We start from the raw sequence: 13,729 nt of genomic DNA, 5'->3' as shown, positions 1-13,729 counted from the left end.
GCGCATGCAGGTTAAATAGCGATGCAACACAAACGCAACCACGCTAACTGAGTCACTCTCCATTAAACAGTTACATATCAATGAAAACACGCCGCACTGCAAACAGAGCTTCAATCACAATTGGAAAAATGGATTCCTAGTTTTATTTTTAAAGCATACTATCTTGTAATTGGCGAGTTAGGAACTTCGGTAGGATGTTGAAAAAAAATTAAATAAAAAATTCATTATCTGTTGACTATACACCATTTTCGCCAAATTTGAAATGAAAATTTCCGACAAACTGGCAACTACCACTGGAATTTTGCTCTATGTTGTTGTCAGTGTTTATCTGTGCTGTGACCGGTACACGACCTTCGTGTTGTAGCGAGTTTGTCTAGCCAAGGCTTGTCTTTGAAAACATAATTCCAAAATGAAAAGAATAGAAACCAGGGGCGTATCTGCAGTTTTTTTTGGTTGTAGAAGTACTCAAAAGAAGATATGATTCTGGAAAAAAAGGACAATTGATCAGGCTATGCTGCTGGAAGTCCCCCAGTGAAAAGGTGCGAGTTGGTGGTGGCGCTCTTTCAAAATAGACCAGATAAATTGGTGTATAGACTTTACTTCTGTTGAAGTAATATTTTTGGTTTTCTAGACAATGTCATTTTGAGCATTTCAGACTGCTATCTCTTCTCACTAGATACTGTAGTATTGCAGTACATTTTATCTATAGCAGATTGTGGTTTTGTTCGTAATTATTTAATTTTCTGTTCATTTATTCCTTTTTCTTTATCCAACATTATCTACAACAGCTCAAGCACAATCTCCTGACATTATCCTTGGCATAAATATGTCTTCTATAATATTATAGAATATTACTATGGTATTAGGTAATGATCAAATAATGTACAGTATTTTACTGTATAGGAAGTAGAGACTTATACAGAAGGTTCTGTTTATATAATTAGATAAGAATTGAGAGTTTTGCATTGTTGATACACATAAGGGCCCTCATAAGGTCATATTGCCTCTATCAGTTGTTTTATCAGTACTGTATGTAGGCCTGTAGCCTCTACTTCTGTTGCAATTACCCACTAATGGGTTGAATATAGCATCACTTTGATATAGCAATTGAGTCCTTTTATATCCAAGTGGATTATGTTGATGGTTCATGATCATGGTACAATAAAAGTCTACAGAATTACAAGTTATTACTGTCGCAATATTTTTTAGTGAGACTTGATGCACGCAATAAGGTGTGGATCAACTGCATTGGCTCTGTGCCAACTTTCGAGGGCAGAGTTAAGCAATTGTTTGTCTGGGATGAAGATCTCCTTAGGAGAGAAGTGATGTTTTTTTCAGTGAGGCGAGACTTTAACTCATGCAATTAGGTACGGATCAACTTGATTGGCAGTGTGCCAACTTTCGTATGCCGAGTTAAAAGCGGTTGTTTGATTAGAATGATGAAAGACGTTCTGGGAGATTCTGGGGATGTTTAATCAGGCATTGATTTAAATGAAAAAAGAGGATGTTTGCTCCAAATGTCAACAACATTATGTGCCTGTAAATATGAGTTAATGATTTTCACTTAAATATGTGTCTGGTCTTAATATTCTACAAACACGTCACTATCAGTTTCATTGGATTGGATTGGATTGGATTTATTTGGTGTAAACACCAAGGATAGCCCACGAAAGTCTAGAAGAAGATTTGTTTCCAGTGGGTTCATTCTGGTGGTGATTGGGCAGTACACCGGTAGACAATCCCCTACTCTTTTCCAAAGAGTGTACTGCGTTCTTTAACATGCACATGGGCCATTGATGCACACAGGACCAATGGCTTAAACGTCTCATCTGAAAGACGGTGCGCTATTGTAACTTGTATTTCAGCCCTTTAGCTGAAACACAAGGAGAGGCAGCGAGGGGAATTGAATCGGGGACCTAGAGATCTCCACGGTTCAGCGCACACACAGTGGCTACCACCAGATTAGCCGACTGAGCCAAGCTGCTTTCTCGTAAATTCATAAATGTATGCCATTATTCATTAACTGTTTACTCATGGGTATTTATTAATTTATTCTGTAATATTGTTGTTATTTAAATTATTGTATAGAACTACTTATTTTGTTTAATATTTTTTCCAGTTAGAAAGAGCCAATAACTTGAAAACCATCCCTCATTTCTCAAAATATATGTTAAAATAAAACCCATATGAAATACTATATGTGTAACATTAACATTTTTTAATGTAAAAATCAATTAAGTTCATATAAATTGACATAATATTTTCAATTCTGTACCACCAGGTGTGCAGAATACTTTCGGCTTTGATATTTAAACACATTTTATTCATGCGATTATCCACATATTGTAGGTTCGTAAGATTGCTTGTGTGTTAGTGTTAATGTTCTAGTAGAGTAGGGATAAGCCTGATGAAAAATAATGAATTTTGCTACTTTTGGGCTCACATATATTATTACCTCTTTTAATTTGAATTTTTATTTCTTTGCTGATGATATTCGGCTTTGGAAAGAATTAAATCGTGATGATGATAATGACATCACGTCCACTATTACCTTGTTTGAATCCTGTTTAACAGCAATTTCTGAGTCGTCCCAACTCATGAAACTTAAACTTAACTTTAGTAAGACTGAACTTATTTTTATTTCTCCAAGGAGTTGATCTGTGCCTGTCTCTAATATTCGAATTAACTGCAGTGATACTATACTAAGCCTATCTGATAATGCTCAAAATCTTGGAGTCATTTTTGACAAGCATTTAGATTTCTCTAAACTACATTTTGTCTATCTGCAAATCTGGTTATTTTCACCTTTGTAGAGTTTGTTCCATTAGGCCCTATCTTACATCTTCTACTGCCACATTAGTACATGCATTTATTACATGTAGGATTAATTTTTGTAACTCGCTACTTTTTGGTTTGTCTTCTGGTAATCTTAGGCATCTTCAACTTACTTCAGAACTCTGCCGATCTTCGTAATATCACTTGTCCTCAGTTATTTTTTACTCAACTTAAAACCTTTTTTTTGTAATTTTCACTAATCAGTTCATTGGATTCTTCTGCTGCTGTTTTTCAATTTTTCTCCTAGCGTCGGTGGAAAGTTATTTTTTAACTTTAATAGGGACCTTATAAGTTTTATTGCATTATTATTACATGGAAGATGAATTAGGCAGAAGTGGCAGATCCAGGAATTCAAAATAAAGGGGGTAGTGGGGGCAGGGATGGACTTTTAACAGAAGGAGCTGTACAACACTGTGATGAATTTCTGGTAGTGGTCCAGAAAAACTAAAATTCTGCTCTGTAAAGCTTGTAAACTGTGTTTTCCTCTTTTGTTGAGTGCAATTTCCATGGCCAATTTGTGGGGGTGGGAGTGCATGTGCTCGGTCTGTCTGCCATGGTAGTCTTTTTGATGAAAAGGGTGCTTATTTTTCAATACCCCTCTTGCTTGTCTAATATCTGTGTCTAGTGAGGCTTTAGTCTAAAAATAGGCTTCTGATAGGAGCATGAGTATACTGCACACACCATTATCAGACAAGTTGCTATCAGCCACCACAGCATGAACTTAAATGAACCTTATGACATTCCATTTTACAGAAAAATTTCACTACCACAGCATAGAGTGTATCTGCGCAAGCGCAGTCTACTAAAGACATTACGAGGAAGTTTTTGTTGTTGAATTACTATGTTATTTTTTTAAAAATTTTATTCTCTAGAATGTTTTGGCAAATTATACCACTATATTATATGTGTATACAAAATGATCCATGTAATTCACATTTTGCTCATTGGGAACTCATGCAAATCCAAGTTAATATTAATTACAAACAAACCATGAATATATAATTTAGCAGCCTGTATACTCCAACCTTGTTGATCTAAATTTAAACCACTTATTGTTAAGTATATCTAGAATGATGGTGTAGCATCTCCAGGTAAGAATGATAAATGCGTTTGAGCATGGCACATGTAGGGCAGATGTTCACATTGCGTCAGTTACATTATCATCATTACCCCTTCGGCGTTATCATCATTCTGTTAGCGTCCTTCTTTCGACCGAAAAGCTTCAAAGATTTTAAAGAAAACGAAGCTAGGTTGAAATGTTATTTGGCAAGTTTGTTATCACCGGTGAATTCTAACGAGACAAGTAATCGATAAATACGGAGATAAAGATGTACATGTTGATTTATCTAGAAATGGAAGATGATAATCTGAGACAATCTTGGAAAGTGATAAGCATTTTATTTTTCAGTTAACATAGCTTTCATTTCTACATCACTCATTTGCATCGGTACAAACGAGTGCATTTCTTATCAAAAAAATTAGTAACTAGTTTTACAAATTGATTAATCACTTACTAGAAATGAGATTTTTAGCATAATTTCATCGTGAAAAAAAGCAATAGCTTTAGGCTTCTATCAACTTTCCAGTCACATTTTCTTGATAAATTATCTTTGTTTTTCATTTTCTTTGTATGTTCATTATGTTTTATTCATTTATAAGACTCTAGCATAATTGAGTAAATCCAGGAGTAACTTCATATGATTCAGTAATGAATTTTATTTTTGTTCACTAACTTCAAAGCTATAAAATTAGATTATTCAATATAATTTCATTTCAATTTTTAATCCCATCAAAATTGAGACATAAATAGCAATTATGAGTGTGCACATTAGGACATTTGGTTATATAAGATGATTCATAGTAGATACACGTTCATTTTCTAATCATATTTTCATTCTTTTTTTTTTAAGTAAAGGTAGAATAATAATTTAAAAAAAATATACATCAAGCATACAAATTGATATTTACAGTGAAAGAATACTAACTGTGCTAACTAGAAATCTTTAAATGGATCTCAAATTATACTTTTGCTTTTCAAATTTAAAATTTAAGATGTTCTGCCTGCCTGAAAAAATTGGGAAATAGCTTAAAAATTAATTCAAATAGAGTTTGGAATATGTTTAAAGATCAAATATTGTAATTTTAATCTTTCAACTAGAAAGATTTAAAAAATATGCTTTTCTACTAACATCCCTAAATTGATTACCAGCCAATTTAAAGCGCTATGCAAAAAAAGACATTATTTAACTATGGTATATGTTAATACTTAATAATAGAGATTTTATTTTCTTTAAATTTTTATTGCAAGTTAATAACATACTTACACAAATTAGACAATCCAATTATGAATTTTGATTTTTAATTCTGTTTTTAGCTCATGACAGTACATTAACAGGCGTTCCAACCCCTAGACCTGAAAAATCGGTAGACGGAAGAATTAGAAGGTGAAGGGCGCCCCCAAACCCACCAATTAGTGAAAAGCGCCCTAAATGTTGAAATATTCTGGTAGCATTGACGTCTCTCGTGGTTTATAAACGTAATTTATAAGATACCTATTGGATTTTCATTCATGTGGCCTAGTAATTTTACCTATTTTATCATGCAAATCCCATGTTTTTTAACTGGCAGTACAAATTTGTGAGACTGGAAGATCATGTAAATTTGGGAGGCTCCTATCGAATCGGGAGGGTTGGAACCTCTGCATCAATAAGTATTAAAAGGGGAAAACAAATTTAAATTAAAACACTGAATTTCTCATTTAAATTGATTAAATTGGTTATTGACTTCCAGTGACTTTAGCACTGATCTAGTTTTTCTGATTTACAGACCTTTTAGCTATAAAAATCCTTAAATTGATTCCAAGCCAATTTAAAGGTCTTGTGCTTGGAATATAGTCATCATTTTTTATGTACCTGATACACCTATACTGCTACACTGACAGTAATTGACAATGATTTTTCTTACTTGTTTTAATTTTTAAGTAAAACCTAATATTTTTTTAGGAATTCTATTGTTTATACGTATTTTTTTTTATGTAAACGTACAGTAATTCACAATTCAGTCCTTTTTTGGCTGCCATGTCTTATGTTTTTAATTATTTTGATTGAATAAATACCATTAATACTGTATATAAATATTGAATTTTATCTCAACACATTATGTGGTTCTTTATGGATCTACTTAGTTCTGGTTGAGTTAGTGCTAAAATATTTGATAGATAGTGAGTGGCTATATATGTACAGGATACCCCATTATAGAAGATGAATGTTCCTACCATTGGGTTCAGCATGGGGGAACCCACCCTGAAGGCCAATTAGAACTTGTTAGTCAACTCGTTAACCAGCTTGTTACCTTAGCACCTGCTTGTGTATAAGGCCTCTAGGCCTTCTACTTTGCAAGAACCCTTTACAAACATCATCAAGGATATGTTTTTATGAACTGTGACAAGGCCGTAAGGGTTAATAGCTTTCGTATTTTATGTTCGAATCAAGGAAGAAGCTTGAAAGTAGTTCATTTCCACTTGTAATATTAAAATATACATAGTATATAGAAAATATAAGTACTGCATATTTATAAAACTAAGTCAATATTAACTTTATATTAGTGTACTATTAGACATGAGGTACTGTAAAACAATTACAAATTTTAATTCCACATTTAATTGTTTAATTTTATTATTAAAATAATTAAAAAATATTCACCAGTTGGTTTTCTTCAGACAGTTTCAAATAATAACTTTCCTGTATTCTTTTGCAGATCTTAGCTGTTAATCAATTTAAGGATTTTTGTAGGCAAATAATTCATTAGATCCTTGCAAATGAGCTATATAATTTTTTTTTTTTTTTGAAATTTTGGAGATATTTTCCTGTCTAATGATTATACATCTCTTATAGAGGAGAGTTCAGATTTGCTTCCAATACAGTAAAGTTTATAATATTTTAATTAACTTAATCTTTCATTATTTACTGTAGTGTTCAAATAATCATCCACCTTCAGTCAAATCAAATCAAATGGTCATTCTTTGATATTCTGATAAAAAAAAACAAAAAACCACACCAATACCATGGCCGCCCAAGAGGTCCGCATTCAACAACAAAACAATCAAGTAACAAAATATGTGTAAATATCAAATATATGTAAAATCAAGGTTGGTGGTTTATTCTTTTTAAATACATTTAAAGTAATGTGCCAAATATGCAATGGATATGGGAGATTACTCTGTAAAGTTAATTTCACTTGAGACGGTCTTTGTGGAACCAGAATGTCCGGAAAGACTTGGAGATTAAGGCTTGATTGACGCTGGAGAGCGAACTTAAGGGTATAGTTGGGATTTGGAAAGGTTGAGAGAGTCTTGTGGAAGACAAGCAGATATACTGTAGTCAAGTATATACCTGTACTTTCATAATGCATAAAAGTAGATAGAGCCATGTATGTCTGGTAGACGTATGAAATAAAGACACTGGTAGTACTTTATAGACTAAATATTTATTATACACAAATTTTCGCCAGCAGTCTATGCTAGCTTCATCTGATGTAGTGCTTCATAATGTATTTTCTGTTAGCATTATTAAACACACTCCTGAAAAAAAAAAATGTTTAATTGATATACTGATGTGATAAATATATTGAATGAGACCATAATTGCAGATATGTCAAGAGATCAAAAGGTGGATTTAAAGTCATTGTAGAGATGCTAAAACCCATCCATCAAAACAACAATGCTATTGACGTTTATCAGCTCATCTTGTTACGCCTCAGAAATCATACCTGTCCTTCGAAATGTTAACAACGGATGAGCACCAGTAGTGATATTGTCGTTCACCTCAGCTATATTTTACCTCCCCAGGCTATTGTTATTTCAGTAGTATATGGCTTGTCTTTAGAGGTGATAGCAACTAGAAGTCAGCAATTGAACATATCTGTTTTTACAGCATATGATCTCCATGTACTTGTTTTTACAGACATATCTAGTTCATTTATCAATATCTTTTCTGAATATTATTTGAAATTCAGTTATGGAATGAAGTTTACACAATGCAATAAAAAAACAAACAGGAATGGCGATATATTTCAAGAAAAAGCTATCGTCTTTCCGAGTGGCAAAGTGCACTGGTTATAGAGCAAATGTATTTAATATAAAAATGTATTTAACTTTAGTCAGAAAGGCCAAAGATATGCCAAATTCTCTTCTGAGTGGTGATTCTCGGACCCTGGGATGGGAAGGCAAGCATCTTATAAGCTATTTAATTCCACTCCACAGTCAGTTTTTCCTTTCTTTAGCCTCATCAACCCCTTCACACACCATCAAGTTGTAACCCTATTAGCTTTCTTTTTATAGTCCTACTTGATAGACAGACCATTACTGTTTGTATTAAATATTTGGTAACAGCATGACACATTAAATAAAATTAATATGTCATACATATAGTAATAATAAACCAAAAAATAACCCAGAAATTTAACTTCAATAAATGACAAATTACCCAGAAATTTCACTTCATCAACTTGGGACCTTTGTCAAACTATCATTCATTGAGCACCAAAACTGTTGGCCTGTACACCAGAACTTTTTCTGTTCAATGTTGATCTCATCACCTATGCGGTCAAAAACTTTCCATGAACAGTGTATGACATGTTCCTACAAATATTTGTAGATTGTTGTTGAAATGTAAATCAAAGAAGATATGTTTGTTACTATAGTACTTTGAAGTTTTCCAGCCTCAGCAAGTTTTATAAACAGTACATTTCTAAAAACATGAATCAAAGTAGAACTGATACAGTAGTTTTACTACATGGATGCCCTGATTTTGGCTGTTGAACTTTCTCAGAAGGGCTTTGTAAAGTAGACTGAACAGCCAACCAATCATAAATCCCCATCTATGGTACCACTATATAAATGATTAATATGTCATGGAGACAGAGTCAAAGCTGTCTGGAAAGACTTTAAGAGTTGTTAATCAAAGAAATTAGTGACTGATTAGAATTGTTTTCATGTAGGACATACAGTACTTGCAGTGGCATTAGAATTAATTAGATGTGTTTATTTTCTAATAGAATGAAATTATCTTGACCTGTGGAGTAACATGTCCTTGATAATTGTATTTATGCTAGGTTTATTCTTTGTTTTTTTTTTTTTGGTTCTGCTCAACATATTTAAACTATAATTGCATGCATACAGTTATAGTAGAATGCTGTACCTAGAATTGAAGCTCTACAACATCTGTTTCGTGCCTTTCTGCAATAAAATAAAAGGATGCTAAAGCTTACACTATCTCTACTTGTATTTATTTTCTTCACATTTTGATACATGGCGGCCAAACTCTGTTCACTGTGCCAATGGTTCTCGGCTGATGCGATTCCATGGAGAATGCATCACAGAGGCATGCACAACGAATCATTAAAAGGACAATCTGCTCAGTAAGCAATTGACAATTAGCAGACGGCACTGTATCATCAAGTACTCACAGAGAGTATAAATAAATTTATCAGTCAACGGTCGTAATGTACGATAGTTTATAACGCAGTGCGTGCCCAACTCCAAAAATCTCTTCCAAAAGACTAGCATAGCAAATTAATTGTTTCTCATATTGTTATACATAAACTTGCATTTTCATCCTTTAGAAATATGAAAACTTTGAATAATTGTATATTTTTTGTTTTGTTTTGTGTTACAGAATTTGAAGTCTTTCTGAAGTGTGTGCGTTCTGGCAATGTGAATTTCCTCATGCAAGTAAACTTAACATACACAGATACCAACAATGTTACATCTTTGAATTTTAAACGCGAAAAAAATTGTAGAATAGGTAAGAATCACTAAAGTTTACATTTATTTATATGTCTACATTTGCTTCAGACTTACAGTACCTGCCCCTTCCATAAAAGAGTGCTAATTTGAGAACAATTCTGTTTGGATTTAATAAAAGTTTATACAGTATCATATTTTTTTTTAAATAATTTTTTTATGCCACATTTGGATCTGGATAATTTTAACGGCAACAAAATTAAGCAGGATTCCTTAACGTATTACATTGTGTTCATGCTAATATAGAAAGGATCTAGTTATTATTAAATTCCAATGAAAGAGCAACTGAATTTCCCACTCCTCCTGATAACATTCCTGACCACTGCCAGTAAAGAACCCATGTCTTCACATACTGTATATCCACCCCAATAACAGGGTTGTAGCTGTAGCAAACTAAGGATGGGTGATAGACATTTTAAGGGTGGATGGGTGATAACATTGCTAATGTCTAGATAATAAGAGTGGATTTTAAGTATGGCAAAGTGGGTTAATAAGGTTTGGGTGATGGGCCATGAAATTAGCTTTGGACTCGGAAAACTTCAAGACTGGGTGGTCCCACCTGCCCCCGCCCACCATAACTACATCCCTGCCCAGTAAGAAATTGCCCATCCCTGTTGAAATACAGTATAACCGACCTTTGCTAATTTGGCACTTACTGTAGGAAATAATTTATATCCCTAAAGGATTTGAATTATCATAATGTACAAAATAATTTATACACCTGAAGTTATGTCAATATGGGTTCCCCCAGAAAGGTTTTTGCTTCTGAACACTCATTTAGGCCTTTATGGTGCCATTCCAACAGATGTCGCTTGTGGTGCCGTTCCAAGAAAAAAGAGATTATTAAAAGAGAGTGCATCTTGATATAGTGACTTTAAACTGTCAAGTAATATTGTTTATGTTCAAAGAAAGTTTATTCCAGAAGCCTGGTCTAGCATTGCTAAAAGCCTGATCACCCCAGCTATGTTTGCTCCTTGGGATGTCTTTGAGCACTTGTTTGCTAGATCAATACTGTACATTTTAGATGCTAAACTGATACAGAATTGTCAAAAACCTAAAAGTAACCAACAGATGTTTGAGATATGCACAACTCCAAATGTAGCACAGACAAACCCTAGTAGTCATATTCTCACCTTAAAAAATAATTGCTTTAAATGGTGGGAAAATTCATTTAAAGGTAAATTTTTCCCATTATATACCTGTAATTTACTGCAGCGCAACACTTTCGGAATTAAAATGACGACTCAAAGGATTTCAAAACCGATTCGATAAATGATCACTAATGATTTATCAGTAATTTTGTTTATTTTATTTTATATTTTGAAAAAGAATTCTAGAGGAGAGACTAAAATGGGAGAGAGAAAATGAGGATAGAGAAAATAAAAAGGACCTGTCCAGAATAACCACTTTTGTGGAAAATCAATAGTCTACTCTATCTGTTAATTGCTGTAAATTATATTTTCTTCCTATAATGTTTTCTCAATCATAAATATAATTTAATGTGAGATTACAGATGTTCTAATATTTCTTGATTATTCAAGGTGAATTGATTCAATACCACAGGAAAAAATAAAATTCAAACAATGATCGCATTTAGCTATATTTATGCAGAAACAGGGAAATCACTCAATTCAATTCACAATTTTCCATGAGTTAATGTGTTGGAAAATTATGGATTTCCGATTCAGCCCCCAGGCTGAAAATCTCAACCAGCCTTTTTATGAAGTCACAACCATTCGCCTAGTGTGGATTGACACTGAAATCTGGCCTGCTTTTAAAATAGATTATGAACTTGCAATGTAGGCTAGCCAAGCTCAAAGGTAACCTTTATAAAGCAAGCTTTTAAAGTGGTTGGCTGAGAGAGGTATTGTTCTTGCTTCTTGTGCTGAAAACCCCAGTTCAAACCTGGCCAGTGTAAGGTTTTCATTGCTTGGCTTTTTGAATAGCTCTTATATTGAGAGTTTAGCAGGGAAAGGGACCAAGTTTGTATTCGGTTATTTGTTGTAGTCGGGTTGCGCTGCAGCTGTCGCAGGTCCCATGTATTCAGCCCAAATTTCCGATTTCCAAAGAATGAGAAAAATAAAAATGTTATTATTATTATAAAAAGATAGCCTATCCAAGCTTTTTGATGTACAGTATATACTAAGTGTGAACTTTGGCTATAAATTATAAATATATTTTTTATGGATCTCTTTTAAAAAGGTTGGGTGTACCAATAAGTCTTGGATAAATAATATACCAGGGATTTAAAATGTTTTGTACCCCTCAGTATTGGTTGTATTTCGCATCCATCAGTCACTGACAGAAGTGAACAAGATTATCATGGATAAAGGCTAAGATTTTTTTAAATCTCATTCCAATCAAATGTTAGTCTTCTATGGTAACATAACGTGTACTAAAACCAGATATTTATCAAGAGATGCCATACTGCATACAGTATGATGATCAATGCTGTCTTAATGTGGCTCCAAAAAAAAATAATAATAATAAATTGACCTTACACACCCAAATAAAAAATATCATTAATTACAATAATTTTTGCATAATCAATAATACAGGAACAGTGAGGGTAAAGCCTTCTAAATATATATCATAAATACAAAATTTGTAAGTTTTATTATTAATTTTTAAAAATATATAAGAATTGAATGATTTCATTTCATTTCAATGTTTTATTTTAAAATCAGATCAATACACAATAAATTCAATTAAATAGAATAACATTGTAATATAAAAATATTGTTAAATAAGCAATTTAAAAATAAAGTTATAATAACGCATCTGTCATTGAAGATTAAAAAGGGTTAAGTAAAATACAGTAGGCAAATGATATGAGATAATAGTATAGAGAAAACAAATTGTTGTGGGTGTTTTTTTTAGATACCAACATTTGAATGTGTTTATTGTATGGGTTTTTTTTTTGTTTGTTACAATTACCATTGCAAAAACTTGCCATTAAATGTTTATCAATTGTATATCAGTTTCCGTTCCATAATCGAAAGTTTTTAAAACTGTATTTCAACAATTTGTCTAGACTTCACTTCATTGTACCATTATCTTGCTTGATCTACAGTACTGTCGTCAACATCCTCTGATCAGATCATCACAGACAATTTACAAATTAAAAAAAAAAATATCCATACTTTTATAATTGACATGTGACAGGTGTTTGAGATTTATTGAACTGGCGTTACAAATAATTTATTTCACTTTAGCTCGTAAATCATCTATTATCCTAAAATGTGGGCATTAAAAACATGGTTTATTTGTGACTCGTCAAATGAAGGTTTTGTTGCATAAAAGTTGATAATATGAGTCACACTGGTCAGACGGTTTTTAACATATGGTGTAAATGATGAAGAATCTATGATTATTCAACATTGGCAGTGTAAAACTTTCTGGTTGATGTACATTTTCAGGGAATAAAATTTAAAATTACTGATGTCGCAATTGTCAAATTCCGATAGATGAAAGTGTGTGTATGTATGGATTAAGTCAAAACTTTAGACAAAAATCTACTTCAAAATCATGTTCCACTAAATCTAAAGACAATAAAATTGATAAACATGAAGGTACAGTAACAACAAAGACTTTATCAGGCATTTGTTTCTGTTGAGTAAGTGTTTTATAGGTTTATTTGTTTCAAAAACATCAACTGGTATATTTAATATACAGTGCAGTAAATTCAACATAAAATTGTATGTAGCCTACATTTTTTTTTGTCTCTTTTTTTTTTATAACTTTAAACCCCTAAGCAATAGTATGTCAATTTAAATTTATGAAAGGACAAATAAATTCCACTCTAAACTAAGGTAAAGCCAATACATCCAAAGATAGCTAAAATAGATTATATAAATATTTATATCCTTTTTACTTGTCACCATTGTATATAATAATAATATGTTATATTTATATAGCGCTCAATGCCAACAAGGCCTCTAAGCGCTTCACATTACTACCCTCTGTCATTGGATTAGACGCCTATGGAACACAAACTGTTCCATAAAGTTGCAGCAGCTACATCAGCGCATTTTGGCACTTAACCCTACCAGGTACCCATTTATACTCCTGGGTGGAGAGAAGCAATGTAGA

The 13,729-nt window shown here is 32.7% G+C and overlaps 1 protein-coding gene across 1 annotated transcript in view; it reads left to right on the top strand.

The window, feature by feature from the left end:
- The window catches only part of LOC117118300 (tyrosine-protein kinase RYK-like), an 86,405-nt gene that overhangs the window by 23,956 nt on the left and 48,720 nt on the right, over positions 1 to 13,729 (top strand). The window contains exon 4 of the mRNA XM_033262870.1: positions 9,510 to 9,638. Coding sequence (XP_033118761.1) covers positions 9,510 to 9,638 — 129 coding nt within the window. The remainder of the gene's footprint in view (positions 1 to 9,509; positions 9,639 to 13,729) is intronic.

Source organism: Anneissia japonica, unplaced genomic scaffold, assembly GCF_011630105.1.
Source record: "Anneissia japonica isolate Jap-2015-1 unplaced genomic scaffold, ASM1163010v1 scaffold7473_len308249_cov148, whole genome shotgun sequence".
Taxonomy (NCBI): Eukaryota; Metazoa; Echinodermata; class Crinoidea; order Comatulida; family Comatulidae; genus Anneissia; species Anneissia japonica.
This window is presented reverse-complemented; position numbering and strand designations above follow the sequence as displayed.